General features: G+C 43.9%; 1 protein-coding gene across 1 annotated transcript in view; it reads left to right on the top strand.

Annotated features, from left to right (window-relative positions):
- The window catches only part of B4GALNT4 (beta-1,4-N-acetyl-galactosaminyltransferase 4), a gene marked incomplete at both ends in the record, with an annotated part of 237,260 nt that overhangs the window by 169,568 nt on the left and 40,149 nt on the right, over positions 1–27,543 (top strand). The window contains 2 exons of the mRNA XM_083348960.1: positions 9,560–9,627; positions 24,790–24,868. Of these exons, the coding sequence (XP_083205086.1) occupies positions 9,560–9,627; positions 24,790–24,868 (147 nt within the window). The remainder of the gene's footprint in view (positions 1–9,559; positions 9,628–24,789; positions 24,869–27,543) is intronic.

Genomic DNA, 27,543 nt, shown 5'->3' with positions numbered 1-27,543 from the left:
CTCTCACTTCATTTAGAGTGAAAATAGAGTTCTCATTTCCATACTATGTATTGAGAGTCTATTTACCTCTGTATCAGAGAGTAAAGACATGCTGGAAATAAGGCAATTTTAACCATATAAAGGAGGAAGTTTGCAGTTTGATTTCAGGCAAAATGCTTTAGTTTATTGAGTTAGTTAATTAGTTATTGCATTTATTTATGCACTGCCAAGTTCCCAGATTCTGGATGGTTTACAAATTAACTATCATGAAAGCATTATATAAATTTCCAAACAGTTACTCTGTCCAATTGCCAGACCAAACCATCATAACCCAAGCCACCAATCAAATAAAAAGAAAGCAGGAGCCCAGTGTCCCAATAAAATAAAAGTTTAATAAAGCACACATTATTTTTTAAAAGACGATTAAACAAAATAATATTGGCAGCCTGGAGAAAGGTCTGAATTAGACCTTTGAGGTTAAAATATTCCATAGCATTAAGGCTACCCAAACAGCTTCTGGATCCATGATCCCTTAACTTGTCAGGGCCCTCAGCATCCCTTCCCTGCATGCTTGTATAGGTTGGGGAACATCCAATTAGGAGAGGCAAGTCCTCAGATAACCTAAAACCAAGTCACAAAAGGCATTACAAATTAAGATTTTGAATAGCTCAGCTGGAATACTGTCACCCCCACTAGCTTTGTTGTTGCTCAGCTTTCCTAAGGTCCATTTCACTTTACATTCTAGGATGTCTGGCTCAAGGTCAGTGACCATCTCATCGTGGTTATCAGGGACGCTAAGCTCGTTCTTGTATAGTTCTTCTGTGTAATTTTGCCACCTCTTCTTAATCTCTTCTACCTCTGTTAGGTCCCTGCCATTTTGGTCCTTTATCATGCCCACTTTTGCATGAAACGTTCCCTTCATCTCTCCAATTTTCTTGAGGAGATCTCTGGTCCTCCCTATTCTATTGTTTTCTTCTACTTCTTTGCACTGTTCATTTAAGAAGGTATTCTTATCTCTTCTAGCTATTCTCTGGAATTCAGCATTCAGTTGAGTGTATCTTTCTTTTTCTCCCTTGCCTTTCACTTCCCTCCTGTCCTCAGCTATTTGGAAAGCTTCCTCAGACAGCCATTTTGCTTTCTTGCATTTATTTTTCTTTGGGATGGTTTTAGTTGCTACTTCTTGTACAATGTTGCAAACCTCCATCCATAGTTCTTTAGGCACTCTGTCTATCAGATCTAATTCCTTAAATCTATTTGTCACCTCTACTGTATATTCATCAGGGATATGATTTAGTTCATACCTGAGTGGCCTAGTGCTTTTCCCTACTTTCTTCAGTTTAAGCCTAAATTTTGCAACGAGAAGCTCATGGTCTGAGCCACAGTCAGCTCCTGGTCTTGTTTTTACTGACTGTATAGAGCTTCTCCATCTTTGACTGCAGAGCACATAGTCAATCTGATTTCTGTGTTGACCGTTTGGTGATGTCCATGTGTAGAGCTGTCTCTTGGGTTGTTGGAAAAGAGTGTTTGCTATGACCATCATATTCTCTTGACAAAATTCTATCAGCCTGTGCCCTGCTTCATTTTGTACTCCAAGGCCAAACATGCCTGTTATTCCGGTTATCTTTTGGCTTCCTACTTTAGCTTCCTCCCTAGCATTAGGCAAAGACTTTTCTAGCATCTCTGATCTGGCCTACGATGATTTTATGTAACTGGGTATCATCAGCAGTGGCTGTTGAAGGATCTGAAGGAGGGTGTATATCTGGCAGAATTACTTTTTCTTTCTTTACCTGATCAGGTTTTAATGATGCATGCTGAGTCTGCCCATTCATGTGCTTCAAGGTCATGAATGAAAGAGGTCTTATTATTTTATTTATTATTTTATTAATTAGATTTCTATACTGCCCTATTCCCGAAGGACTCAGGGCGGTTTACAGGGCAAAGTTAAACTATGAACAGACTTGATATTTTCTAAGAGCAGCCTGAGGCTAAGACACCGAGAGGTCTAACCTTCAGGTTCAAGGATGGGTACCTGGTAAAAAATGGAAATCTGCACCAAATTGTGGTTCCTCTTTTTCCTGTAACAGCCAACTCATCACAACCACCTCTTCATGTGACTCAAGCAGTTGGGTATCCTATTAAAATCCATTCATACTGTGAACAATTTGCAGTTTTAGAAAAAAGTAGCATAAGAAGCATTAAAAAATATACGTAATAACTTCAGTAGAGAAATCTACAGTGTTAGTGAGTTTTAGCTTAGCTGTCTAACTTTAAAATGTTTGAAAACAGCTACATAAGTGCTTCTACCCCCCTGCTGTCAACAAACCCTCTGTAGATTTTTCTGAATCTGAGAAAAGTGCATTCCTGTGCATTTATAGACACAAATGTAATGGACACAGAGAGAATTAATGCAACTCCCCAGGCTATTTTGATTTCTACAATCGTAGTGCTGTTTTGCTGTTCAGCAAACCTGTATCTTTGACAGAGGCAGCAAAGTTATGATTGAGACCTCAAGGGCTACTCATTCAATATTACTCATGGAATGTTATACCTTATAAGGAATCAGCAAAAGATTTCAAAGAAAGGGTTGGATCTGTGTAACAACTCCAGAGTTGTTTAACTCTGCCCTTAGCTCAACTTCTCATGAAAAGAAATCTTTTAATCTGGAAACTTAGAGGGTATAGTTGAGAAGTTAGAGAATTTAGTAATATCTGCTCTATAATATTTAAACATGGAAATATATCACACACATAATGAGAATGGTATTCCTACTTTATCCCTTAGCGCAGGGGTCTTCAAACTTGGCCCTTTTATGACTTGTAGACTTCCAGGAATTGCTGGCTGAGGAATTCTGGGAGTGGAAGTCCACAAGTCATAAAAGGGCCAAGTATGAAGACCCATGCCTTAGCTACTAAAAGTATTATATCTAACTACTTTAGTCTAGCTACCCCTGGTTCAATGCCTTCAGTTGATTTGGAATTGCATCTCTCCAACTTGCAGCCAGCAAGATCAAAGACACATCTGGAGAATACCAGCTAGGCAGATCTAGATTCTGCAAGGAAATGACCTTGGGCAAAAGTTTCCTGTGCTTGGAGTTACTTTTCTAGGATTCCTTATTCCAACCAAGGAATAGGAAGGAAATGCTACTTGCAAAAATTTAATTTAATTTAATTTAATTTAATTTATATACCACCCTTTCCCGAAGGACTCAGGGCGGTTTACAGGGTATATAAAAAAATCAATACAAAAATTAAGAGCAATTTAAAAAGATTAAACTAAGTCCCTGAAAAAATATAAAACCCCAGTTAAAACCCCCAATTAAAACTCAGCCTGGGCCGGAAAGCTCGAAGAGCCAGGTCTTCAGGTCTCGGCGAAATTTATCTAAGGTCGGGGGCAGTCCTAAGCTCCACGTGCAGCTGGTTCCAAAGGGCAGGCGCCCCCACCGAGAAGGCCCTCCCCCTGGGTGTCATCCGCCGGCATTCTTTGACCGGTGGCACCCTGAGAAGGCCCTCCCTGTGGGAGCGCACAGGATGAAGGGAGCTTGATGCCGGCAGCAGGTGTTCCCTCAAATATCCCAGACCCAAGCCATTTAGGGCTTTATAGGTCATCACCAGCACCTTGAATCTCACCTGGAGGGCAACTGGAAGCCAATGCAGCTCGCGGAGCAGAGGTGTTATATGGGAGTAACGGGAAACCCCCATCACAACTTGCGTGGCTGCATTCTGCACCAGCTGAAGCCTCCGAGTGGTCCTCAAGGGCACTTAGTTGCTTTCACAATTGTTGCAAGAAGACAGAAAGGACTAGGTTTTTTTAATAGCAATGTGAGCAGAATGTTACTGTTCCAGAAAGAGATGTGAAAGAGTTAAACTACACTTCCTGCACCATTTTTTTCAGCCCTGAATTACAGCCTCTGAATTTGCTTGTCAGTAAAGACCAGGGGACTTCAAACTTGGCCCTTTTATGACTTGTGGACTTCAATTCCCAGAATTCCTCAGCCAGGCATGCTGGTTGAGGAATTCTGGGAGTTGAAGTCCACAAATCATAAAAGGGCCAAGTTTGAAGAGCAAAGAAGAGCAAAGAAGAAAGAGAAACTTCGGGAGAAAAACACATACTGTATATATGATTAATAGCTTGGTTCTAAAAACATTAGGAAGTAGGCAATTGCTAGGAACATTCTTTCAAGACAGAGACATTTTCCTATGAAATTGATCAGATTTCATATCTGTTTTCCCTTCCTCTGAACATGTGTTTTTATTGCTTATCTTACTAATATTTCAAAGACTGTCTCTCAAACATTGGGAAGTTTTGAAATCCCTAGGTGCGCCGAACAGATTTATAATCTGTGGCTTTTGACTTTCTCTGAACAAATTAAAGCAACACAAAATTAAAACTTTCTTTATGGTCAGATTTTAAACTTGAATAGCCAAGTCCCAGGACAGCCAAAGTTCTCTCCATTTGTATATTTGTAATGGATGCACCCCCTTCATGGATTACTGCCTTGTCATGGTGAAGGGGCTTGCGTAATTCAATGAAGCTATGGGCTATGCCATGCAGGGCCACCCAAGACAGAAAGGTCATAGCAGACAGTTCTGACAAAACGTGATCCACTGGAGAAGGAAATGGCAACCCACTCCAGTATCTTTGCCATGAAAACCCTATGGACAGTAGCAAAAGGCAAAATGATATGATGCTGGAAGATGAGCCCCTCAGGTCGGAAGGTGTCCAATATGCTACTGGGGAAGAGCAGAGGGCTAGTACTAGTAGCGCCAGAAAGAATGAAGCGACTGGGCCAAAGCCGAAAGGACGCTCAGCTGTGGAGGTGTCTGGTGGTGAAAGGAAAGTCCAATGCTGTAAAAAAAAATTCTCCATAGGAACCTGGAATGTAAGATCCATGAATCAAGGAAAGCTGGACATGGTCAAACAAGAGATGACAAGGCTGAACATAGACATCTTAGGTATCAGCGAACTAAAATGGACAGGAATGGGTGAATTTAATTCAGATGACCATCAGGTATACTACTGCGGGCAAGAATCCCTCAGAAGAAATGGAGTAGCCTTCATAGGCTACTCGGAGGCTCCAGCTGGTACAGAATGCAGCCGCGAGAGTTGTGTTGGGAGTTTCCCGACACTCCCATGTTACACCTCTGCTCTGTGAGCTGCATTGGCTTCCAGTTGTCTTCCGGGTGAGATTCAAAGTGTTGGTAATGACCTACAAAGCCCTACATGGCATGGGTCCGGAATACCTTGGGGACCACCTGCGGCCGGCGTCAACTTCCCTCCGCCCAGTATGCTCCCACAGAGAGGGCCTCCTCAGGGTGCCACTGGTCAAAGAATGTTGACTGGTGGCCCCCAGGGGGAGGGCGTTCTCTGTGGGTGCGCCGGATTTATGGAACCATCTTCCGGTCGAGCTCCGGATGGTGCATGACCTCCGCTCCTTCCGGCACGATCTCAAAACCTACCTTTTCGAACAAGCTGGCCTGGCCTGATGGGATGGGGTTGGGTTTTACTAATCTGTTTTAACCTACTTTTTAATGTGTTTTAACTTATTCGTGGGCATTTTGTTTAATCGTTTTTAATTTTTGTATCTTGTTTTTTTAATATGTATTGCCCTGTTCACCGCCCTGAGTCCTTCGGGAGAAGGGCGGTATACAAATAAAATTAATAATAATAATAATAGTGAATAAAAGAGTAGGAAAAGCAATACTGGGATACAATCCTCAAAATGTCAGAATGATCTCAGTTCGAATCCAAGGCAAACTATTCAATATCACAGTAGTCCAAGTCTATGCCCCAACCACCAGTGCTGAAGAGGATGAAATTGATCGGTTCTATGAAGCCCTACAGCACCTTATACAATTAACACCAAAAATGATGTTCTTATCATCATGGGGGATTGGAATGCTAAAGTAGGAAGCCAAAAGATAACCGGAATAACAGGCAAGTTTGGCCTTGGAGTACAAAATGAAGCAGGGCACAGGCTGATAGAATTTTGTCAAGAGAATAGGGTGGTCATAGCAAACACTCTTTTCCAACAGCCCAAGAGACGGCTCTACACATGGACATCACCAGACGGTCAACACAGAAATCAGATTGACTATGTGCTCTGCAGTCAAAGATGGAGAAGCTCTATACAGTCAGTAAAAACAAGACTAGGAGCTGACTGTGGCTCAGACCATGAGCTTCTCGTTGCAAAATTTAGGCTGAAACTGAAGAAAGTAGGGAAAAGCACTAGGCCACTCAGGTATGAATTAAATCATATCCCTGTTGAATATACAATAGAGGTGACAAATAGATTTAAGGAATTAGATCTGATAGACAGAGTGCCTGAAGAACTATGGACAGAGGTTCGCAACACTGTACAACAGGTAGCAACCAAAAGCATCCCAAAGAAAAAGAAATGCAAGAAAGCAAAATGGCTGTCTGAGGAAGCTTTGCAAATAGCTGAGGAAAGGAGGGAAGCGAAAGGCAAGGGAGAAAAAGAAAGATACGCCCAATTGAATTCAGAATTCCAGAGAATAGCTAGAACAGATAAGAATACCTTCTTAAATGAACAGTACAAAGAAATAGAAGAAAACAATAGAATAGGGAGGACCAGAGATCTTTTCAAGAAAACTGGAGAGATGAAGGGAACGTTTAATGCAAAAATGAGCATGATAAAGGACCAAAACGGCAGGGACCTAACAGAGGCAGAAAAGATTAAGAAGAGGTGGCAAAATTACACAGAATAACTATACAAGAATGAGCTTAATGTCCCTGATAATCACAATGAGGTAGTCACTGACCTCGAGCCAGACATCCTAGAATGTGAAGTGAAGTGGGCCTTAGAAAAGCTGAACAATAACAAAGCTAGTGGAGGTAACAGTATTCCAGCTGAGCTATTTAAAATCTTAAAAGATGATGCAGTAAAAGTGCTACACTCAATTTGCCAGCAAATTTGGAAAATTCAACAGTGGCCACAGGATTGGAAAAGATCAGTTTACATTCCAATTCCAAAGAAAGGCAGTGCCAAAGAATGTTCAAACTATCGCACCATTGCACTCATTTCTCATGCTAATAAAGTTATGCTTAAAATTCTACAAGCTAGACTCCAGCAGTATGTGGATCGAGAACTACCAGAAGTACAGGCAGGATTTCGAAGAGGCAGAGGAACTAGAGATCAAATTGCCAACATACGATGGATCATGGAGAAATGGAACCACTGATTGGTTCAAAATTGGAAAAGGAGTCCGGCAAGGCTGTATACTGTCGCCCTGCCTATTTAACTTATATGCAGAGCACATCATGAGAAAGGCAGGGTTAGAGGAATCAAAAGTTGGAATTAAGATTGCTGGAAGAAATATCAACAACCTAAGATATGCAGATGATACCACTATAATGGCAGAAAGTGAAGAGGAACTAAAGAGCTTCTTGTTGCGGGTGAAGAAGGAGATTGCAAAAGTTGGGTTGAAACTTCACATTAAGAAAACCAAGATCATGGCATCCGGTCCTCTTATATCCTGGCAAATAGATGGGGAAGAAATGGAGGTAGTGACAGATTTTATTTTCCTGGGCTCGAAGATCACTGCAGATGGGGACTGTAGCCAAGAAATTAAAAGACGCTTGCTCCTGGGGAGGGAAGCTATGGAAAATCTAGACAGCACACTAAAAAGCAGAGACATCACCCTGTCAACAAAAGTGCCTATAGTCAAGGCTATGGTCTTCCCAGTTGCAATGTATGGCAGTGAAAGCTGGAGCATAAAAAAGTCTGAGAACCAAAGAATTGAAGCCTTTGAACTGTGGTTCTGGAGAAGACTCCTGCGAGTCCCTTGGACTGCAAGGTGATCAAACTGGTCAGTCCTAGAGGAGATCAACCCTGACTGCTCTTTAGAAGGCCAGATCCTGAAGCTAAAACTCAAATACTTTGGCCACCTAATGAGAAGGAAGGACTCACTGGAGAAGAGCCTAATGCTGGGAAAGATTGAGGGCAAGAGAAGAAGGGGACGACAGAGAATGAGGTGGCTGGATGGAGTCACTGAAGCAGTAGGCGTGAGCTTAAATGGACTCCATAAGATGGTAGAGGACAGGAAGGCCTGGAGGAATGTTGTCCATGGGGTCGCAATGGGTCAGACACGACTTCGCAGCTAACAACAACAACAATGGATGCACAAAGGCCAGTGTCAAAACTTGCACATTTATGTCCCTTTTAACATATAAGGAATACTCAGACCTACCTAGGATCAACGCCACATCTCTTTGTTATGAGAATGCTGTGGAACTTTATGCAGCGATCGCCAGCTGAGATTATTAATTTACAGCTTCGTTTTTATCCCATAACAAATACTTCAAAGGCAATTTCATACCTTTTCCTCTGGTGTTCCATTGCTCTGCCTTCCACTTCCTTGATTTTTTTCCCTTCTGAAGCCAACATGTTGTAGTGTCCTGTCACCCCTTCTTCCCATTTTCTTTAAGAATGATTTTAAAAGCAGATTTGTTGTTGCTTTCACAAAGCTACCATTTTTATTCCCTCCCCATAAATACAAATACAAAGGAAAAACGAGATTGGGAGCAATTGGATGCAGGTGGGAACACTGATTTTCTTGTAATTTCCATACTTCTCTGTCTTCTTTGATTCCAGCTCTAGGTAGCAGAGATAGGAATGTTAACAGAGACACAAGTGTATTTTTTATCATTTGTGTGGTGAAACTGAGACAGTGCCTTGAAAAGAAGAAGAAGTTGTCATATTTTTTATTTATTAGATTTTTATCCAGCTTTTATTACTTTATATATAACTCAAGGCAGGGAGCTCCCTAATATTCCCTCCTCCTCAGTGGCGTAGTGTGGGGGGTGCAGGGGGGGCCGGCCGCACCGGGCGCAACATCTGGGGGGGGCGCTCGGACTCGCAGCTCTCTGCCCCTACCTGGCTCACTCACTCTCTCTCACTGCAGTGCTGGCTGTGCGAATCCGATCCGAGCCACCGGGTCGCCGCCCACTGTGGAGGGGGGAGTGCCAGGGGGCGCAAATTACTTGCCTTGCCCCGGGTGCTGACAACCCACGCTACGCCACTGCTCCTCCTCCTATTTTTTCCACAACAACAACCCTCTGTGGCAAATTGAGTTGACAGAGAGTGACTGGCCCAAAATCACCCAGCTGGCTTTCATGCCTAAAGTGGGTTTAGAACTCACAATCTCCTGATTTCTAGACCACCTCCTTAACCACTACACCAAACCGACTCTCACTATTATAGGGATTGAAATAATTAAGGAGGCCCTATCATGGGACAAGCTTTACCATTCTTGCATTATCACAGAAGTGACCGGTTGCAAGCCATTCTTGTTTGATCAGTCCTTTTCCATTTTGCCTATATGCAAAAGCCAAGCCTGGCTGAATTAGATTAGTGCTTGAATAGGAGAGTATCAAGAGATCTCAGTAGGTGAGTCTGGGAAGTAAAAAAAAAAAAATTCTGGAAGAAGACAATAGTAACAAACTTCTCCAAGTAGCTGTTTTTTTAAGCAGAAGATGTCAGTTGTCACTAATGAGGTTATATTTTTTTATTGCTGCAAAAAATGAAACAATATCTTCATTTCTTCTTTTTCCTCCTCCTTAGCTGGGCTCTGAGTGGACTGCTCCAGGAGAATTCACAAAATTTAGCTCTCAAGTCTCGAAGCCAATCCGGTAGGTGCTACCACCATGTCCTTCCATTTTTCATTTTGACGGATAGACTGATCCTAAGAATTAAAGGAAGAATAATTCACTACTTTTGAAATTGACAAAGGAGAGCTGCCAAGTCATGAAGTGGAAGAATGGCTTTTCATTTTTCTTTGGGCTGGTTTGTTTTTGCTTTAATTCTCTCTGCTAAAATCTGTGGAAGTGGAGATTACTATAGCCTTAAGAGTGCATAATCCATGGGCTCAGTCTGAAATCATTTAACAGAGGTAAGTTGAACTTTTGAACTGATAAGTGCCAGGCTAGCCGCAGAGCATTCTGTTTTGGTTCCTCTTGCTGATGGGAAGATTTTCTATGGAGAGCATTGGGATCTCCAGAACAGATTCAACCCAGCAGAGAATCTTATTCTCTTTCTTCAACCCACTCTTCTGAATTTCCAATTTTCTCACAGTCAGGCCTCTAGGAACTGATGCTTGAAAGCTCTAAAGGAGTCTGTTCAAAGGACTCTTCCCAACAAGTCATGCAAAGAGCATATTGCAGAAAGACTTCACGTGCATTTCACTATGCTTTTCTCAGAGTCGGTGTAATCTGCCCCCACCCAACTTCTGTATTGAATTAGATCCATGAGATGGACGCAACTGGTCAGTTGAAGCCAGCGGTGGGGTTCAAATATGTGAACAACCGGTTCTCTGTGTGGACGCCGCTTCCAGAAGTCCATTCTGGGCCTTGGCAACAAAAAATTAGCTAACGGTTCTGCTGAAGTGGTGCTAACTGGCTGAATCCCTCCACTGGTTGAAACCCTTGCCCCCAAAAGAGTTGCTCTGAACTTCCTGCCTGGCCAAGTCGAATAATGACCTCCACAATGGAGGTGTGGTCGGCTTGCTTTTTTCAAAGAGCTTACGAATTCACAAATATCAGGTGGTCATGCACCATGTAATTTATTTATTTATTTATTTAGTTACATTTATATACCGCCCTTTCCCTGAGGACTCAGGGCGGTTTACAGGGAATTAAAATCCAACATACAAAAGTTAAAACCGAATTAAAAAATATTAAATTGACCCTGTACACAATTAAAACCCCAATTAAAAATTTCTCCTCAGCCTGGGCCCGAGAGCTCAAAGAGCCAGGTCTTCAGGCCCCTGCGGAATGATCGGAGGTCGGGGGCAGTTCTCAGCTCCACCGGCAGCTGGTTCCAGAGGGCAGGCGCTCCCACTGAGAAGGCCCTATCCCTGGGCGTCACCCGCCGGCAATCTCTCACCGGCGGAACCCTGAGCAGACCCTCCCTGTGGGAGCGCACTGGGCGAAGGGCATTTGATGCCGGCAGCAGGTGTTCCCTCAAATAACCCGGACCCAGGCCATGTAGGGCTTTATAGGTAATAACCAGCACCTTGAATTTCACCCGGAGGGCAACCGGAAGCCAATGCAGCTCGCGGAGTAGAGGTGTTACATGGGAGTATCGGGAGACCCCCATTACAACTCGCGCGGCCGCATTCTGCACCAGTTGAAGCCTCCGTGTGGTCTTCAAGGGCAGCCCCATGTAGAGAGCGTTACAGTAGTCCAAGCGGGAGGTCACAAGCGCATGAGTAACTGTGCGTAGGGCGTCTCGGTCCAGATAGGGACGCAACTGGCGCACCAGGCGAACCTGTGCAAAAGCCCCCCTGGTCACGGCTCCTATATGGTCTTCAAAATTGAGCCGTGCATCCAGGAGGACGCCCAGGTTGCGAGCCCTATCAACGGGGGGGTAACACCTCACCCCCCATCATTAAAGGTGGAATAACTTGGTTAACCCAAGATGCCGATATGCACAGCCACTCAGTCTTGGCGGGATTGAGACGAAGCCTGTTTCTCCCCATCCAGACCTGAACCGCCTCCAGGCACCGGGACATCACGGAGAGGGCATCACTGGGTTGGTTTGGGGTGGAAAGAAAAAGTTGGGTATCATCAGCGTACTGGTGATACCCCACCCCAAAACCACGAATGATCTCGCCCAGCGGCTTCATATAGATGTTGAACAGGAGGGGCGAGAGAACCGACCCCTGAGGAACTCCACAAATGAGAGACCTCGGGGCGGATCTCTGCCCTCCTGTCAACACCGACTGCGAGCGGCCCTGGAGGTAGGAGGAGAACCACCGTAAAACGGTGCCTCCCACTCCCAGCCCCCTGAGACGCCGCAGCAAGATACCATGGTCGATGGTATCGAACGCCGCTGAGAGATCTAACAGGACCAGGACAGAGGAGCAACCCCTGTCCCTGGCCCTCCAGAGATCATTCACCAGCGCGACCAATGCCGTCTCCGTGCTGTGTCCGGGCCTGAAGCCCGATTGGTACGGGTCCAGATAATCAGTTTCCTCCAGGAACAGAGGGAGCTGGTGCGCCACCACACTCTCAACAACCTTCGCCAGAAAGCGAAGGTTGGAGACTGGACGATAGTTGTTTAAAACAGCCGGGTCCAAAGCAGGCTTCTTGAGAAGGGGCCTCACCACCGCCTCCTTCAAGGCGGCAGGAAAGACACCCTCCTTCAAAGAAGCAGTTATTACTGCATGGAACCAGCCTCGTGTTCCCTCCCGAGCCGCATAAGCTAGCCAGGAGGGGCACGGATCCAACAAACAGGTGGTGGTGCTCAGTCTCCCCATGATCCTGTCCACATCATCAGGGGAAACAGGGTCGAACTCAGTCCAGATAACGTGCTCAAGACCGCCTGATTCCTCCACATTAGACTCTGCCCAGTCAGAGTCCAAGCCGGTCCGGATCCGAGCGATTTTGTCCGCCAGATGATGACTAAACTCCTCGGCTCGTCCCTGCAAGGGATCCTCTCTCACCTCCTGGTTAAGGAGGGAGCGAGTCACCCTAAACAGGGCGGCCGGGCGATTATCTGCGGACGCGACAAGGGCGGCAAAGTAGTTAGACTTCGCCGTCCTTATCGCCGCAAGATAAGACCTTATAAAGGTTCTTAACTGCAATCGGTCGGATTCGGATCGGCTGGATCTCCAACCGCTCTCTAGACCTCGTCTCCGATGCTTCATCTCCCGGAGCTCCACAGAGAACCATGGGGCCCAACGGGATCTGCGTCGGGTCAGAGGTCGCATGGGTACAACACAGTCGAGTGCCCTGGTGGCTGCCGTTTCCCAGGCCTCCACCAGGGCATCGACTGGGCTGTGGGTAAGGGTGATAGGTATAGGCCCAAGCGCCCTCTGGAACCAATCTGGGTCCATTAGGCGCCTGGGGCGGAACCACCTGGTCGGCTCCGCCGCCCAGCGGCGGGGGATGGCATGACGGAAAACTAGCCTCAGGAGGTAATGGTCTGACCATGGCAGAGGGGTGATAGCCGGAGAACCCCCTCCCAGATCATCCAGCCACTGTCCAGACAGAAACACCAGGTCAAGAGTGTGACCCCCCTCATGAGTCGGGCCCTCAATAACCTGGGTCAGGCCCATGGCTGTCATGGAAGCCATGAACTCCCGAGCTAACTCCGACGACCCTCCCAGTGATGGCAGGTTGAAGTCACCCAGGACTACGAGCCTGGGGAACTCCACCGCCAACCCTGAGAGGGTGTCGAGCAGCTCGGGCAGGGCTGTTGCCACACAGCTGGGCGCCAGGTATGTAAGCAACAAGCCCAACTGAACCCGAGGACCACACCTCAAGAGGAGGGTCTCACTCCCGGCCATCTGGACAATGGTGGCCTCCCGGGGACACAATGTCTCCCGAATAACCACTGCCACCCCACCACCCCTGCCCTGAGCCCGTGGCTGGTGCAGCACCCGGAAACCCGGCGGGCATAACTCGGTGAGAGGCACCCCTCCCTCCGAGCCCAGCCAAGTTTCCGTGATGCACGCTAGATCCGCACATTCCTCCTCAATCCGATCACGGATGAGGGGAGCTTTATTAACTATGGATCTAGCGTTAAAATAGACCAGCCTGAGCTCAGGGGCCTGATCACCCTCATCCCCAGGTAAGAGGGTGCTAACCGGAGGGTCGGAGCGCGCCACCGCTCGAAGATAGCGGGGGCGCGATCCCAGATGTTGATATGACCCTCCTCGCAAACACCTGCTGCCATACCCTATCGCCGTGGGGATTCGATACCCCACCCCCACATTCCCAGCGCCAGCAGCCACCTCCCCCAACCCCGTCCCACCAGGACCTCTAACAGGACCAGACTGAGTGCCGGTTACAAATTCCCTCCCCATCCCCCCCTCCCTCCCCCTCCCTAACCTCCTAAAATAACCGGCTAAAAATCTGATCAGGGGCCTCTTAGCGCGTCTTAACTCGAGGCCCCTATCCAAGCCCAACCACCTCTCGGAGTCCCAAAGCTTGGGCCCGTCATTAAGGGGAGTATGAAAACAGGCGACAGGTCGCGCCCATGAGGCAGGAACCGCCCTAAGGGCATACAAGTCCGCTTCGGAATAACGATGGATCATATAGCACTCAATTAGTCTCTTGGGGCCGATGTTGAAAATATAGCCAAAGGATTGTTCATTGATGGTACGAAGATGGAAAAAGAACAGGTCCAGTGGGCATATCTCTCAATCTGCAAAGCCATCTCAGCTCTCACCCGAGATGGAGTTCCAAGGGACAACCTTAGCCGTCCTCTCACTCCGGCTGAGGAGTCTAACTGGAACAGAGAGAGAAAAGGGGAGTCCTAAGGCAGGGCCACCCCAACTGGTCTCCCACACCAGTGAGGTGGTCGCTGACCAGTCCAGAACCGTCCTCCCACCACGGTTCGGTCCCGTCCACACTGGATTATCCATAGGGGGATCTTAGTTCCCATCAGGTATGGAGCTAGCCGTAATGCCTGCCTGTCAACAAAAGAAGTAAGGAACAGGCAGGCCAGGCCTCTGTCAATCCTCACAACGCCAGCCCGCACCGCCAGTCTGGGGGGGGGAGAACAAAACATTCTCTCCCCAATGTCCATCCACCAGTCCAAGCCATCCTTCAACGGCGGAAAGAAGTGATCCCAGCAGTCATGTTGGGTCCTGGAATTCAGTAACATGTCCGCCGGGGCCGATGACCAGGCCCACAATCTGCAACCACCATCCGGGAGAAGAAGGAGGCTCCTCGCCACCAAAGAACGGTGTCGGTCAGCAGATGGTCGTAAAAAGGATCTCCATCCGGTGGGGTCGTCGCCGCTGCCCCTCCGACAAGCAGAGGGTATCCACGGCGAACAGGCAGAGGAAAGAAGGCAGGTGAGGTGTCCCGGGCTGCACGGCGCTGTAGAGGTGATTGACGCCATAACAGAGCTCAACAGGTCAGCAGAGATTGTCAGCGCTGCTCATTCAGATCAACAGGCCGCTAGCTCGGGGGGGGGGGAGGCTCAGCATCATGAAAAGTAGCGTCCAGGAGCCGTTTCAAAGATCCCCCAATCCCTAAAGTCGCCTCAATCCCCAAGCAGATAAAAAACAGGCAGACGTCCCGAGTTTCACAGCGAAGCAGCGCTCAGCGCCATAATAGAGCTCAGCAGTTCGGCAGGCAGTTCTCAGTTCTCAGCGCCGCTCGATTGAATCAACAAGCCGCTATTCCGGAGGGGGGGGCTCAGCGCTACGAAAAGCAGCGCCCAGCAGCTGTTTTGAAAAACCCCCAATCCCAAAGTCGCCTCGGCCAGCAACAGCATGAAATCAGCTCAGCCAGCAGCAGATGAAAAGAAGCAAGGCAGACATCCAGGATTCACAGTATAGCTGCGCTCGGCGCCATCGTGAGGCCGGCAGATCGGCAAACGGCAGATGTTAAAACGCCGCTAATTCAAAGGGGGGGGCTCAGTGCCACCGAAGACAGCACGTAGCAGCTGTTTTTAGCTCCCCCACCCCCAGAATCGCCTCAACATACCTAGGGCTTCCCAGAGCAAATCCCTTTGGGGCCCTCGAAGAGCGCCCGAAGCTTAAGTTGCGGCCGTCGCCATCTTGGGCAAAAAAAAAAAAAAATTCCACATTGAGAAGTAACATATTGGGTATTAAGGAGGGGTGGACTGTTTAGAAGAAACAGAATGCTGAGTAATAGCTATGAAAATATATTGAGGTAAGCAGGGAGTCTGCAGCAAAGCGGGATGAGTTATGGCAAGCCCTTCCCTTACGTACCTGTGTGGTAATAGCACTGGGCTTACTTAATGCTACAAAACCACATCTTGCTCCTTTCTTACCAGTTAACCAGATTAGTGAGTTCTTTTTTGCTGGTAATTGCCAATTGCCAACTGAAAGCAGAGCAGCAGCTGACCTGGTTTCTGTTGTTTGTTTTGCTAACAGCAAACAACCAAAGTGCCATTTTTATATTATTATTATGGTTGGTCACACAGTCAGCCAGAAGTTTAGACTGGATTTGGCATTTTTTGATGGTATTTAAATGCTGATGATGTTTAACTGATGCTCCAAATATTTTAGGATTGCACCCAAGATGCCTGTCACTATTGGTACTATCTTTGCTTTATTTTGCCATCGTCATTCTATTTGCAGATCTTTTTATTTTGTGACTTATTATTATTTAATTTTCTGAAAATTGAGTTAAGTCAGTTGACTTCAGTGGCTGTAGATAGTTAACTTTAGAACCAGCTTTCCTGACCCAAGGCCAGTTTTAATCCAAGTTCCAAAAGCCATTTGCTATGTTCTCATAACATTGTAGTTTCAATCAAATAAATCACACCACAACTTAACATAATGGTCTTGCTTACATGATGTGCTAAAATTGTACCCAAACTCCAACAAACATTGAACCATAAACTGCCTGTCCTCATTGTAACTTATACAAACCCAGGCTGTCTCTCAAAGCTGCTTAAAATGGCAAGTAAACTTGCATTTCCATTAGACTTTTTCTTTTCTTACTGGCTATCTGTTTTGTATCTTCTCTTTTTTCTTTACTGTCTTCTGTTCTCTCCCTGGTTTACACAAAGGCTGGTCACTTTGAAGCTAAGCTACTTTCTGTCAAATTAGAAGTCTGTCAGCTTCATTCCCGCTGTTTTTATTTTTCTTTGAATCCAGCTGGCAGCTCTCTTATGGCTGCATCTTCTTTTGCCCCATCAGTTTATTGTCAAGCTGGACCTCTCTTGGCATTTTGCTGAAGAAGTGTTTCCCTCATACACAAAATTGTATCCTGTCAACAGAAAAGCATAGGCCATTTGAGTAATTGGGAGTCCTTACAAGGTATCTGTTCTGATTCGTACAGAATTTTCAGTACTGGAGCTGCAGAATCTCTTGGAAATGACTATCTCCTCTCAATTTCAATACAGTACATTTTTTTTTGCCAGGAGGGTCCTCCTAAGCGGTAGACTGCCCATTCATGATATTGTGAGTTTATGCTCTTTTAACACATATAAACACCTTTGTCCTTTCCATGCAGTAAGGGATTATTTCGCAAATAGTTGTAATGACATGAAAGTAATATTTAAATAGATCTCTGTGAAGGTTACCAATTATTTTTCTGGAAGTCACAGTCTATGCACTAGTTTCATTTCCCCCTAACTCCTAATATATAGTTGTCTTTTCTTGTCTTTTTTGTCTTTGCATAGCTTCTTTTTTTTCTGTGTATAGAGCCTATGCTATATCATCAAACTGGAGGTGTGGGTTTTCCAGAGTTTCCTCACTAGGGCCAAGACACTAACCGTTCCAAAATAATAATGATATGTGCTGAATGTTTATTGTTTTTCTCTGTTGCTAGAGGAGAGTGATGAGGACAGTCATTCAAATGCAGGAATAGAATATGAATGGACACACACATGCCTAAAGAATAGACAAGCTAAAATGAAGCTGACTACTGGCATGATGGAAATTTTCCAACAGCAATACCATCATGCTGGTACTTAGTAGAATTTTTAAAATGTGAATCTTTCAATGATCTAGCACTGATTCATGCAGGGAGGAATATTAAAATAACAGCATGTTCTTGTGTCACTAAACAATCTAAGCACTCAGCAGATCAAGAAACAAAGGTCAATATATTTTTACCTCAGTTTCTCTGTTGGAGACATAGTGAGACTGAAAGTAATTCACTATTTCAACTACAAAAAGCTATGGATTTAAGGTTCCCTTAAAACTTCCCTTGCCCAAAATTTCACTAAAAATAGGTAAGCTCTCTTGCTTTGGAGTTTGGGTCAGTCAAACCTTATTTTTTGAATGAGCTTGTTTTCCCTTTCCCATGTATCCCATTCTTGAAAACATCCCAGGTTTGTGATATTGGGTGTTCTCAAACCCCATGAGAAACAGGAATGACTAGAGCTTAACCCCAATCCATGAACTAAAGTATTTGATCATGAATTTTCTTGAAAGAACTAAAAAATAAATGCCTTTGTTAGATTATCTCTGAATAGTACAGTGCAAAGTCAGGAGCAAGTTAGCAAAGGTATCTTATAGTCTTCCCATCATTAATAGCAATAAGACTTATACACTACCCTATAGTGCTTTACAGCACACTCTGAGTGGTTTACAAAGTCAGCATATTGCCCCAACAATCTGGGTCCTCAATTTACTGACTTTGGAAGGATGGAAGGATGAGTCAATCTTAAGTGAGTCAGGATTGAACTCCTGGCAATGGGCAGAGTTAGCCTGCAATACTGCATTTTAAACACTGCACCACAACAACTCTTAATGATTCCTTATTTCTGTTCCTGGAAATGATTTGGTACAATCCATACTTGAGAGCTTGCTATATTTTAGTTCAGTGTTTTTCATTTTCTGCAAACTGTGACTTTAAATGGAAGGGTTCAACTTCTGTGCATTTGACATTGGCTCACCAAACGACATACATGAGCTGTACAACATTTCTCCTGTCCTGTGGCTAGAGTTTTCAAACTGATGGGGGTGGGTGGGGGAGAATTGTTACTTTGCTACAGATTGCCTTGCAGATGATTAGCTTGGGACAAAGTACTGTGCTAATCTAATTAAGGCCCAATGGAAAAAAGTGGAAGGGAAGGTTGGGCATCATTAGTAGGGGCGACAATTGTTGGGACTTATTTGCCATACCCAGTTCAATAAAACAGCTGCCTGGAGACCAGCCAACTTTGATAGCAAGAAGTCTGTCTACCTCTGGGAATTCCCAGGGGAAATTAGAGAAGCTTTTTATCCTTGTTCAATTGAAGTACAACTGTGATGAGCAGGACGTGACAGTGCTAGTTTACATGCCCTACTTGTGTGTATCAATGTACACACACAAAAACACATATATGCTATAAAAAGTGTCTATATGTCTAATTTGAGACATATTTTACAATATGTGTATGTTGTTTTTTAATGGTGCTATTGTGAATCACCTCTGGCCCAGTGACTGGAGGAATATTTTTTTAAAAATCCTTTAAATAAAATGAAACAAATACATTTGAATGATTTTCCTAATCTACAACCTTTCTTTGCGGCTTTGTTCCCAGGCCTTATTGAGCTCCATCACTGGGTGTCTCTGCTGGATCACATAAACTTCCTTTATTCAAGTCTTAGTCAGAAATATACTTGGAATGATTTTTCCTCTTAGGCTGCAAGTGTTCTAAAGTATTACACTACCCTTATTTATTTATTTTAAAAAACAAATGCATATTCCATGCTTTCACTAGCAGCTGACCATGTGATCTTAGAAACAGTAACTTCTGGCTTCGACGAAACTCCAGGATCACCTCTTTTCTTTTGTCTTTTTGCCCGAAATACTGGATCTTCATAAAGAAAACTAAGCTCTGCTTTAGTTCGAACAATTTTTGATCCAGAAGGTAGGATAAGCAATGGTGATTTTAAATTACAAGGAGGTAGATTTTGGTTGAACATCAGGAGAAATTCCTAAGTGTAAGAGTTTTTCAAAATCAGAGAGTCTCAAAGAATGATGAATTCTCCTCTATTGGAGATGTTTAAATGGGTGCTGGATGGTCACCTGTCAGGGATGCTGCACTAGTGCAGACATGTCAAACACAAGGCCCGGGGGCCAGATCTGGCCTGCGAAGTGGTTTCATGTGGCCCGCGAAGCCATCCTGGAAACAGGGAGGGAACGGCCCCCACTGCCTTGGCCCTGGCCCAGAGACCCTCCTTCTGCCAGAGACCCTCAGATCTGTCCCACTCCTGCCCAGGCCCCCATAGGCACCCTTGATGCGAACAATGTATAGCTGGCCACGCCCACCCAGAAGGCCATATGCACTCTAGCCACGCCCACCCAGTAGGCCATGCCCACCCTGGCCATACCCACCCGGCCCCCTGAGGGCAACTGCAATGCTGATGCGGCCCACAATGAAATTGAGTTTGACACCCCTGTACTAGTGGATTCCTGTGTTGAATAAGGAACTGGACTTGATCATATCTAAGATCCCTTTCAGTCCTACCATTTTGTAATTCCATGACTTGAATTTTTGTTATTTTAATCAGTGTTGTACATCATAAAATATACTAGATTGCTTATCGGTTAAAATGCATAGAAGTGCTTTCAGACTTTCTAAGAATTGCATCCTTCTTGAAGGGAAGAAAGAAAAGAACGGAAATATATGTTCTAAACCAAGGGTCGCCAACCCCAGTGGGCCGTGGCCCACTGCCGGGCCATGGCCATGGCCTGTTCGAAACTGGGCGTGGGAGAAATGGATAAGCGCGCATGTGTGAAACTCCATTTGCACAAGCACCCTCTGCTCAAGCACCCTCTATTCATGTGTGTGGAACTTTGCATGTGAGCACAAGGACCCTCTGCTCAGGAGTGAATCTTCATTTGTGTTAGTGGAGGGCATGCATACGCACTGTTTGCACAGATGGAGCTGTGCACATGCACATATGCTTTCCGCTCATGCCCCTCCCATGCCAGGCTGGTTTGCCAAGCTGGAAAAGATGGGGATTGCTGTTCTGAACAGCATTTGTGTTCTTGCACTGAAGCAGGAGTGCAGTTTATGAGGGTGAAGGTTCGTTCTCTGAGCTTGTAGATGCAGTTTATGTTAGCTATTTGAATTTGTCAGGAACTCTTGTTAGAGCAAAGGTCCCCAACCTTTTGGGTACCAGGGACAGGTTCTGTGGAGAAAGGTTTTTCTGGAGACCAGAGAGTGTGTGATTTTGTGTGCTGCCTGCATGCCATGGATGGGACTTTGCTTGTTTGTGCAGACTGGTTGCAGGCATGCCGTGGCCCAGTACCGGTCCAGGGACCAGGGGTTGGGGACCCCTGTGTTAGAGGACATGCTACTGAACATATGTCCAGTACTATATAAGTCATTGAGTAGCAACACATCCCATTCAAAAGGAAAAGTGCTCATAACATACTTTTCTTGGAAGCCACGATTAGGCTTCAGGCAGTTATAGGTGAATGCTAACAGACACCAATATTTCAAGTAACAGTTAAATATATTAAGATATACATAGGGAAGGAAATTCTCACTGGAATATAAACTGCATTCTAAACTTTCCTAGTCCCTTAAATTTTATTTATTTAACTTAAAATGAGTCAGAAGAGAGATAACATTGTATCTTTTTATCTATTGCTCCTTTTCTGTTCCAGGGATCATAAGGTTCATAAGTGTGAAGAGATGGTGCAATCTCCAACATTTAGATCCTGAATTCTATGTTTTGAACCGTCTCCTTTTTAGATGATAACATATACTATATCTGTTAAATCTGTTACATTTTATGGCCCTTCTGAGTTTCTGTCTAAAATATTAGCTGGAAATTAATAAACTAGGAGAGGTGTCATTGCCCATATTAAGGGATACAATTCAGTGCAGGTCATTCCAGCTTTTGATAAAAGTATGAAAATTCTTCACCTCAGACTAAGGGCAGATGGAGGTTTACTTTCTAAACTTTATGAAAAGACCCAGAAGTCTCTCTGTTCTTTTTTCTTAATGTTTAATGCCCAACATGCTTACCACAGCACGGGACTCTTTGAACAGGAAAGCCTTTGTACTTCTTCCTTGAATAGCCCTGTGATCATGTAAAGAGAAAAAGGATAAGAATGAAGAATCTAAGCTTGATGTAAACAGAAAATCCAAGGATAACCTGGCAATAGAGACAGGCTATTTATGGCTGTTTAAAGAAAAAAAAATCAGAGCATAACCAAGATTTTTTAAAAAAAGTTTTCTATAGAGCATTTCAGTCAAAATGCTGTATAATGCACTGTATTTATAAAAGAAAAATGGCTCTGAATGACAAAGAATTATAGACAGTTGGAGTGCATCCATAGAGAAGACAATTTATTCATGAACCTTCAACGTTTTTGAAGAGTTCTCACTCTTAGTGAATTTCCTTGTCAAGGAAGCAATTTCCTTGCTTCCATTCAGAAAACATAAGATGATCCTCCTACTTCATAGATAATTATTTGGAGAAAGTTCTCATATTCCTTTGGGTTGTTAAACGCTGTTATCAGTAGAGGTAGCAGAGAATGAAAAAGTTTGGGAAGTGAAATAAAGGGAATAGAAACAAAAACGTCAAAAGAAATTTCAAGTCTCAACTGGAAAGCTCTGTTTTTCAAAGAAGATTCATTAGGCCCCTTTGTAGAATTGGTCTGATAAGGAAAAGGAACATTAAATTTATTTAAGCATCTATATAAACTGGTGGTTGATCAATTCCTTCCCATTTATCTTTTCAAGACGAGACCTTTTTGGTACTCTCATTTAGTTTCCTTGAGCAACAAAAGTTGCAGAAGTGCTAGTTTGGCCTAGGTTTCCAGAGGTACTTGTCTTTCAAATGATATAATTCAGACAAACATTTGCTGAACTAAAGAAATGGTGCAAAATGGCCATTTTGTTTTTTCTGGGTTTTTTTTTGGGGGGGAGGGGAAATGTTTCTGAAGAAGTGTAAAGTTAGAATGTAGGGAGCTATCAACCAAGTACTTTCTGAGCATCTGATATCTCTTATTTGGGATGAAGATAGCAAGGATTAAATATGGCATCTCTAAGTTGATTGTGGCTTATTTGGGCAGTTCTTTGAAGTCAATTATCTCATGGTTTCCTGTGGTCTTTGAAGTAAACTAATTGTAATGCCCCTGTTCTTAGCAAGTTCAGGGTAGCCCAATTTTGTTGCTATTAGAAAAATGTCCATCATTTCTGCAAGATAGTGCCACAAATGAGTTAGCAAGCATCAGCTAAAGTTAGTAACAGTCCATCTTATATTTTGGGAGACTGAGCCTTGTTTTTCCATGTAGAACCTTCTTGTTTTCTTCCCAGGGCTTAAGAATCCCTAACTTACAAAATTATCAAACTTTATTCAACTCTGGGGAGTTTGTGTTGTTATTAAAATGAATAACACACTGCATTGATTGAGTTTCTTAGCTAGTTCAAAGCAGACTTCTGGCTCCCTGGATGGAAGATGGGATATGGTTTCCATGGCAGCAGCAGCAACATGCAGTGCACCAAGCCAGCAGGGAGGATTTTAGGAGTCTTCTGCTCTGACCAATCAGAATTGACAGGCAGCAATGATACCATGGCAGGATCTCTGCTGTAGCTGCAGTTCATCTATCTCCCCTGTGTCAGCTATGGGCGGTCATCTATTATAGCTGGGATTACTGACAGCATCCTCTTTGCCTTTGTTCTAATTCTTCTTTTTATTCCTTCAATGCTTCATCTCCTTCATAGCAGAGATAGCTTTCTGAATGCTTGAAGTTTTTCCATAGATCCTTCAGTACTACACTTTATTTGAAATTTAAAAGCTATCGTCAAAGTTATGCATACATGATTTGGAAATATATAGAGCAGTGATGGTGAACCTTTTAGAGACCGAGTGCCCAAAGTGCAACCCAAAACCCACTTATGTATCGTCGGGTGCCGGGTGGGTGCAGCCCATTGGTTGGGTGTGCCCCATTGGGTAGGTGTGGCCCATTGGGTGGGTGTGGCTGCGGTGGTAACGGCAGACTGGGTGGGACTAAAAAGTTCAATCAATCAATTCCAACTTTGCGAGATCTTTTTTTTCCGGTAAGAAGTTGAAATTGATTGATTGATTGAACCTCTTTTTTTGCACACGGCAGCGGAGGCCTAAAGTGAAAAGGTTTTATAAAACCCAGCTGAAGGCCTAGGACTGGGATGACAGTATATGTGCCCACAGAGAGGGCTCTGCGTGCCACCTGTGGCACACGTGCCATAGGTTTGCCACCACGGACATAGAGGCTTTAGGTCCAAATGCCACTTCTGAATCAATGAATAAAGTCTAATTTTATCTGCACAAGCAAAAACAGAAGACATGTTCAAAGTTATCATGGTTGCATTTTATTGTTTGTTTGCTGCCCATCTCGTCGCAAGGTGACACTGGGTGGCTAACAACATACAAAGAATTGGACCACAAATAGGCAAAGTGTTGAATATATATGCGATGAATGACTAAGCAAAATATTCATGTCTAGGGCCCCATTCTTTGTCTTGGCTCTGCATCTCCCCTTTCCCTACTGTCTATAAGCATTAGTAAGGATTATGTTAGGTTCCATGATAATACGTTGCTGGAATATGTGGTAGGGAGGTAAACTTTTTTTTTAGCTCATCCAATGCCCAGTGTTGGATGGTTCAGCAATCTTTACATGTTATATCCTTCTGCATATAACAGACCAGGCATGTGAGCAAAGAGAATCCTGTTGCTATTCAATCTTTACCATTTATTCAGCCCATTTCAAGCATTCCCAATATTTCTACAATAATCTTCAAGGCAGGCCTTTATAACTTAAATTATAGGGATAAAAAAAAATAACTGAGGCTGGAAATTGGAGTTTTTCAAAGGACATTTTACTAAGCTTATGCTGAGATAAAACCATGGTCATTTAGATCCCAGCTGATGCACTTAATCTTTACACTACTACCGCTCCCTTTTACCTTTTGTTACATCCACTGTTCCTAAACCCATGAAAATATGAATAGTTGTGCCAGTTTATGCAATTTGATGAATTGCAGCATTTTTCTCTGAAAGTAGAAAACATAGATGTACTTTACATTTTAGAAAAGGGGGATGACCCTTTGCGCCCTTTCTAGTAGTCGGCAGGGAGCTGTGGTATTATTCATTATTCCTGGGATGATACAGTATATTCAGTACCTCTAGTTAAAGAGAGACCAAAGTGTACAGCCAATAGGACTCCTACTCTGCTGCCTTTCTCTATTACTGGGCACGCACAAGGCCTATTGTTGGACAGTCTATGTGAAACAGAGTCAATGGCAGCTTATTTCATCAGTTTCTTCCCCCACCCCTCTGGTCTCTAGTATGTTGCTACCAAAGAGAATTCCTTCAGGTCCTGTAAATCTGGGGTTATAACCTCTCTTCCTTTTCTTCTCTTCCCACCTAGTGTCCTTTCCTCCAGGCGCTACTACTTTGAGCTCCTCCATAAGCAGGATGACCGTGGATCTGACCATGTGGAAGTGGGTGTAAGTAAATCCCTATGGATTATTTTCCCCATCAGGTACAATTAATCCATTAAGAAAAATAGCAATAATTCTGGCTGCCAGCTTTTTGGTTATTGACTCAAAATACTGTCACTGAATACATATTTATATCCTACTAAACTTCCCTAGGGACGTGGTGGCTCAGTGGGTTAGGACGCTGAGCTTGTCGATCAGAAGGTCGGCAGTTTGGTGGGTCAAATCCCGAGTGCTGCGTAACAGAGTGAGCGCCTGTTACTCGTCCCAGCTTCTGCCAACCTAGCAGTTCGAAAGCACGTAAAAAATGCAAGTAGAAAAATAGGGACCACTACGGTGGGAAGGTAACAGTGTTCCGTGCGCCTTTGGTGTCTAGTCATGCTGGCCACATGTCCACGGAGACGTCCTCGGACAAGCGCTGGCTGTTCGACTTTGAAACGGAGATGAGCACCGGCCCCTAGAGTTGGAAACGACTAGCACGCATGTGTGGGGGAACCTTTACCTTTACCTTAAACTTCCCTAGCCCCAAAAGAATTTCTGGCAGAATATTAACTGGACTGTCATTAATGTGGGCTAACGGAGGTACAAGCTAAAAAAAACAACCTGCCCATGTTTATCAGATCAATGTTTATCAGATAAGACAAGCATAATGAACTTTTTTTTTCTTAACTCCCTTAATTGGGTCTATATAGTAAAACAAAGGATAAGGGAGAAAGAGATGTCCCATCTTCTCATGCTTGTAATGGAGATCGGGAAGGTTTTTTTCCCCCCTTCAAATTAATTATAGACTCCACTGGGGAAAATGGAGAGAGTGAGAAAGAGTTCCTAGGTGCTAATTTCTTAAACACTTTTATTCACAAGATAAAATGTCTCAAAAAAACAAGCTCATTTTCTTGCCTCTTTGTTGAGCTGTATTCCTTTTGTATAAGGCTTCACTGCACTGCAGGCTGCCAAAGGTAAAATATTCGTCTTTTTAAAAGAGGCTCCATTACATTTCTAAATTAAAAGGAAAACTAGCCATTCAGTAAATGCTCTTCCCTCCCATGGATTGCCTGCCTGTACCTACTGTGAAGTCTTTCTCAAAGGATTTTGGATCCTCCTGGCAGGTGTAACATCCAGAGAACAGGCAATGGGGGAGATGCTCCATGGGATTATTTTTGGTTTAACATCATAACCAGGGGTGTCAAACTGCCAGCCAACGGGCTAGTTCCGTCATGCGGAGGCTGCGCCTACCCCAGCTCCGGAAATGCAAAAAAAAAAAGTCACAATACGTCGCAACATGTCATGTGATGCGGCGAGTTTGACACCCGTAATATACCATCCTTTGGGTGCTCCAAGAACTGAAAAGCACCTGGGCCTGTAAAACTATTGTGAGGTGATTTGCCTGGGTCAATGTTAAATATAATGAATGAACAGCTTATGCCCTATCTAAAAGCAAGTATATAAAGCAAGCAGATAAACCCAAACACCTTAATGCTTGTGTCCAAATGCTTGTCAGTTATTCCCAAGCTGCCCTCCCAGGATTAAACATAGCAACATGAAATATTGAACCTATAAGAGCAGGAAACGGAAGTAGATTTTTTTAGGGGGAACTCAAAGTGACTGGAACTGCTTTGTGTTCAGACATTTCCAATGGAAGCATCATAAACAGGACAATAACTCTCAGCCCAGCTCTAGGAATATTATCAGTAGACCCTAAATACCACTTCTCTGAATAATCCAGGTTTTATTTCTCACACATGAACTCTATTTAGAGGATTCTTGGACATACATTATTTTAAGGTATTCACTAGAGGGAGATGAAATTTTGTTGAAATGAAATCTCTTTACCCTAAAGGCAGTGTTATTCTGAAACCATTTTCCATATCCAGAGCAGTTTTGTGATTGTTTTTCATTTGCTTTGTTTAAAAAAGTGAACAAATGATATTGAAACTATAAAATTGTAGGTGGCTGTCCGGCCCCCTTCCCAATATTAATATTCACATTGCTATTTAGAATATTGTATGTAATATTTGCATTTTGAAATACAGAAGACAAGTTCATATAATAGGCAGAAGATGTGTGAAGCATTTTCTTTTTAGTACATTTATAGAAACACTTAGCTTACATTCTTTGAAAGGAAATAATAACACATTCCACAGAAGGATAAAGGATTTGACTGCAAGTCAAAAAGCATTGAGACATCACCCAAGAGAATAGTGTTGTCTTTTCTTACAATGCCTGGATCATTTCTTGCTAAAAAAAACCCCTTAAATTTGGGGGTAGGAAGAAGATCCATGCTTGGCTCCAGAGCAGGATATAAATGAGATATACACTGGTAGATAGATGCCAATGGTCAAGTTTGGTCTTCTCAATTTAAACAAAATAGATTCTAGTCACAGTACTTACTCAAACTTATCAATCTTTTATTAAGGAAGACCTTTTACTTTCAAATTATACCCTCAACGCAAAATTCCATAAAGCTCCTGGAAAATAGGATTTGCACTTGTTTTCAATGGAGAATGGCAGCCATTATATTATCTGCTGTCCCTTTCATAATATGGTACCATGGGGATAAACATTGGATCAGATGATGGAAACCTTCATGGGTTCTGAAGTGGAATGTATACATTTTTGTTTGTGTGTTCCTTTACATTAGTTACTAAGTAGTCACTCTTATTTTGTTGTTGGTTTGAAAGAAATAT

This window comes from Vipera ursinii, assembly GCF_947247035.1.
Source record: "Vipera ursinii genome assembly, chromosome: 1".
NCBI classification, from domain to species: domain Eukaryota; kingdom Metazoa; phylum Chordata; class Lepidosauria; order Squamata; family Viperidae; genus Vipera; species Vipera ursinii.
This window is presented reverse-complemented; position numbering and strand designations above follow the sequence as displayed.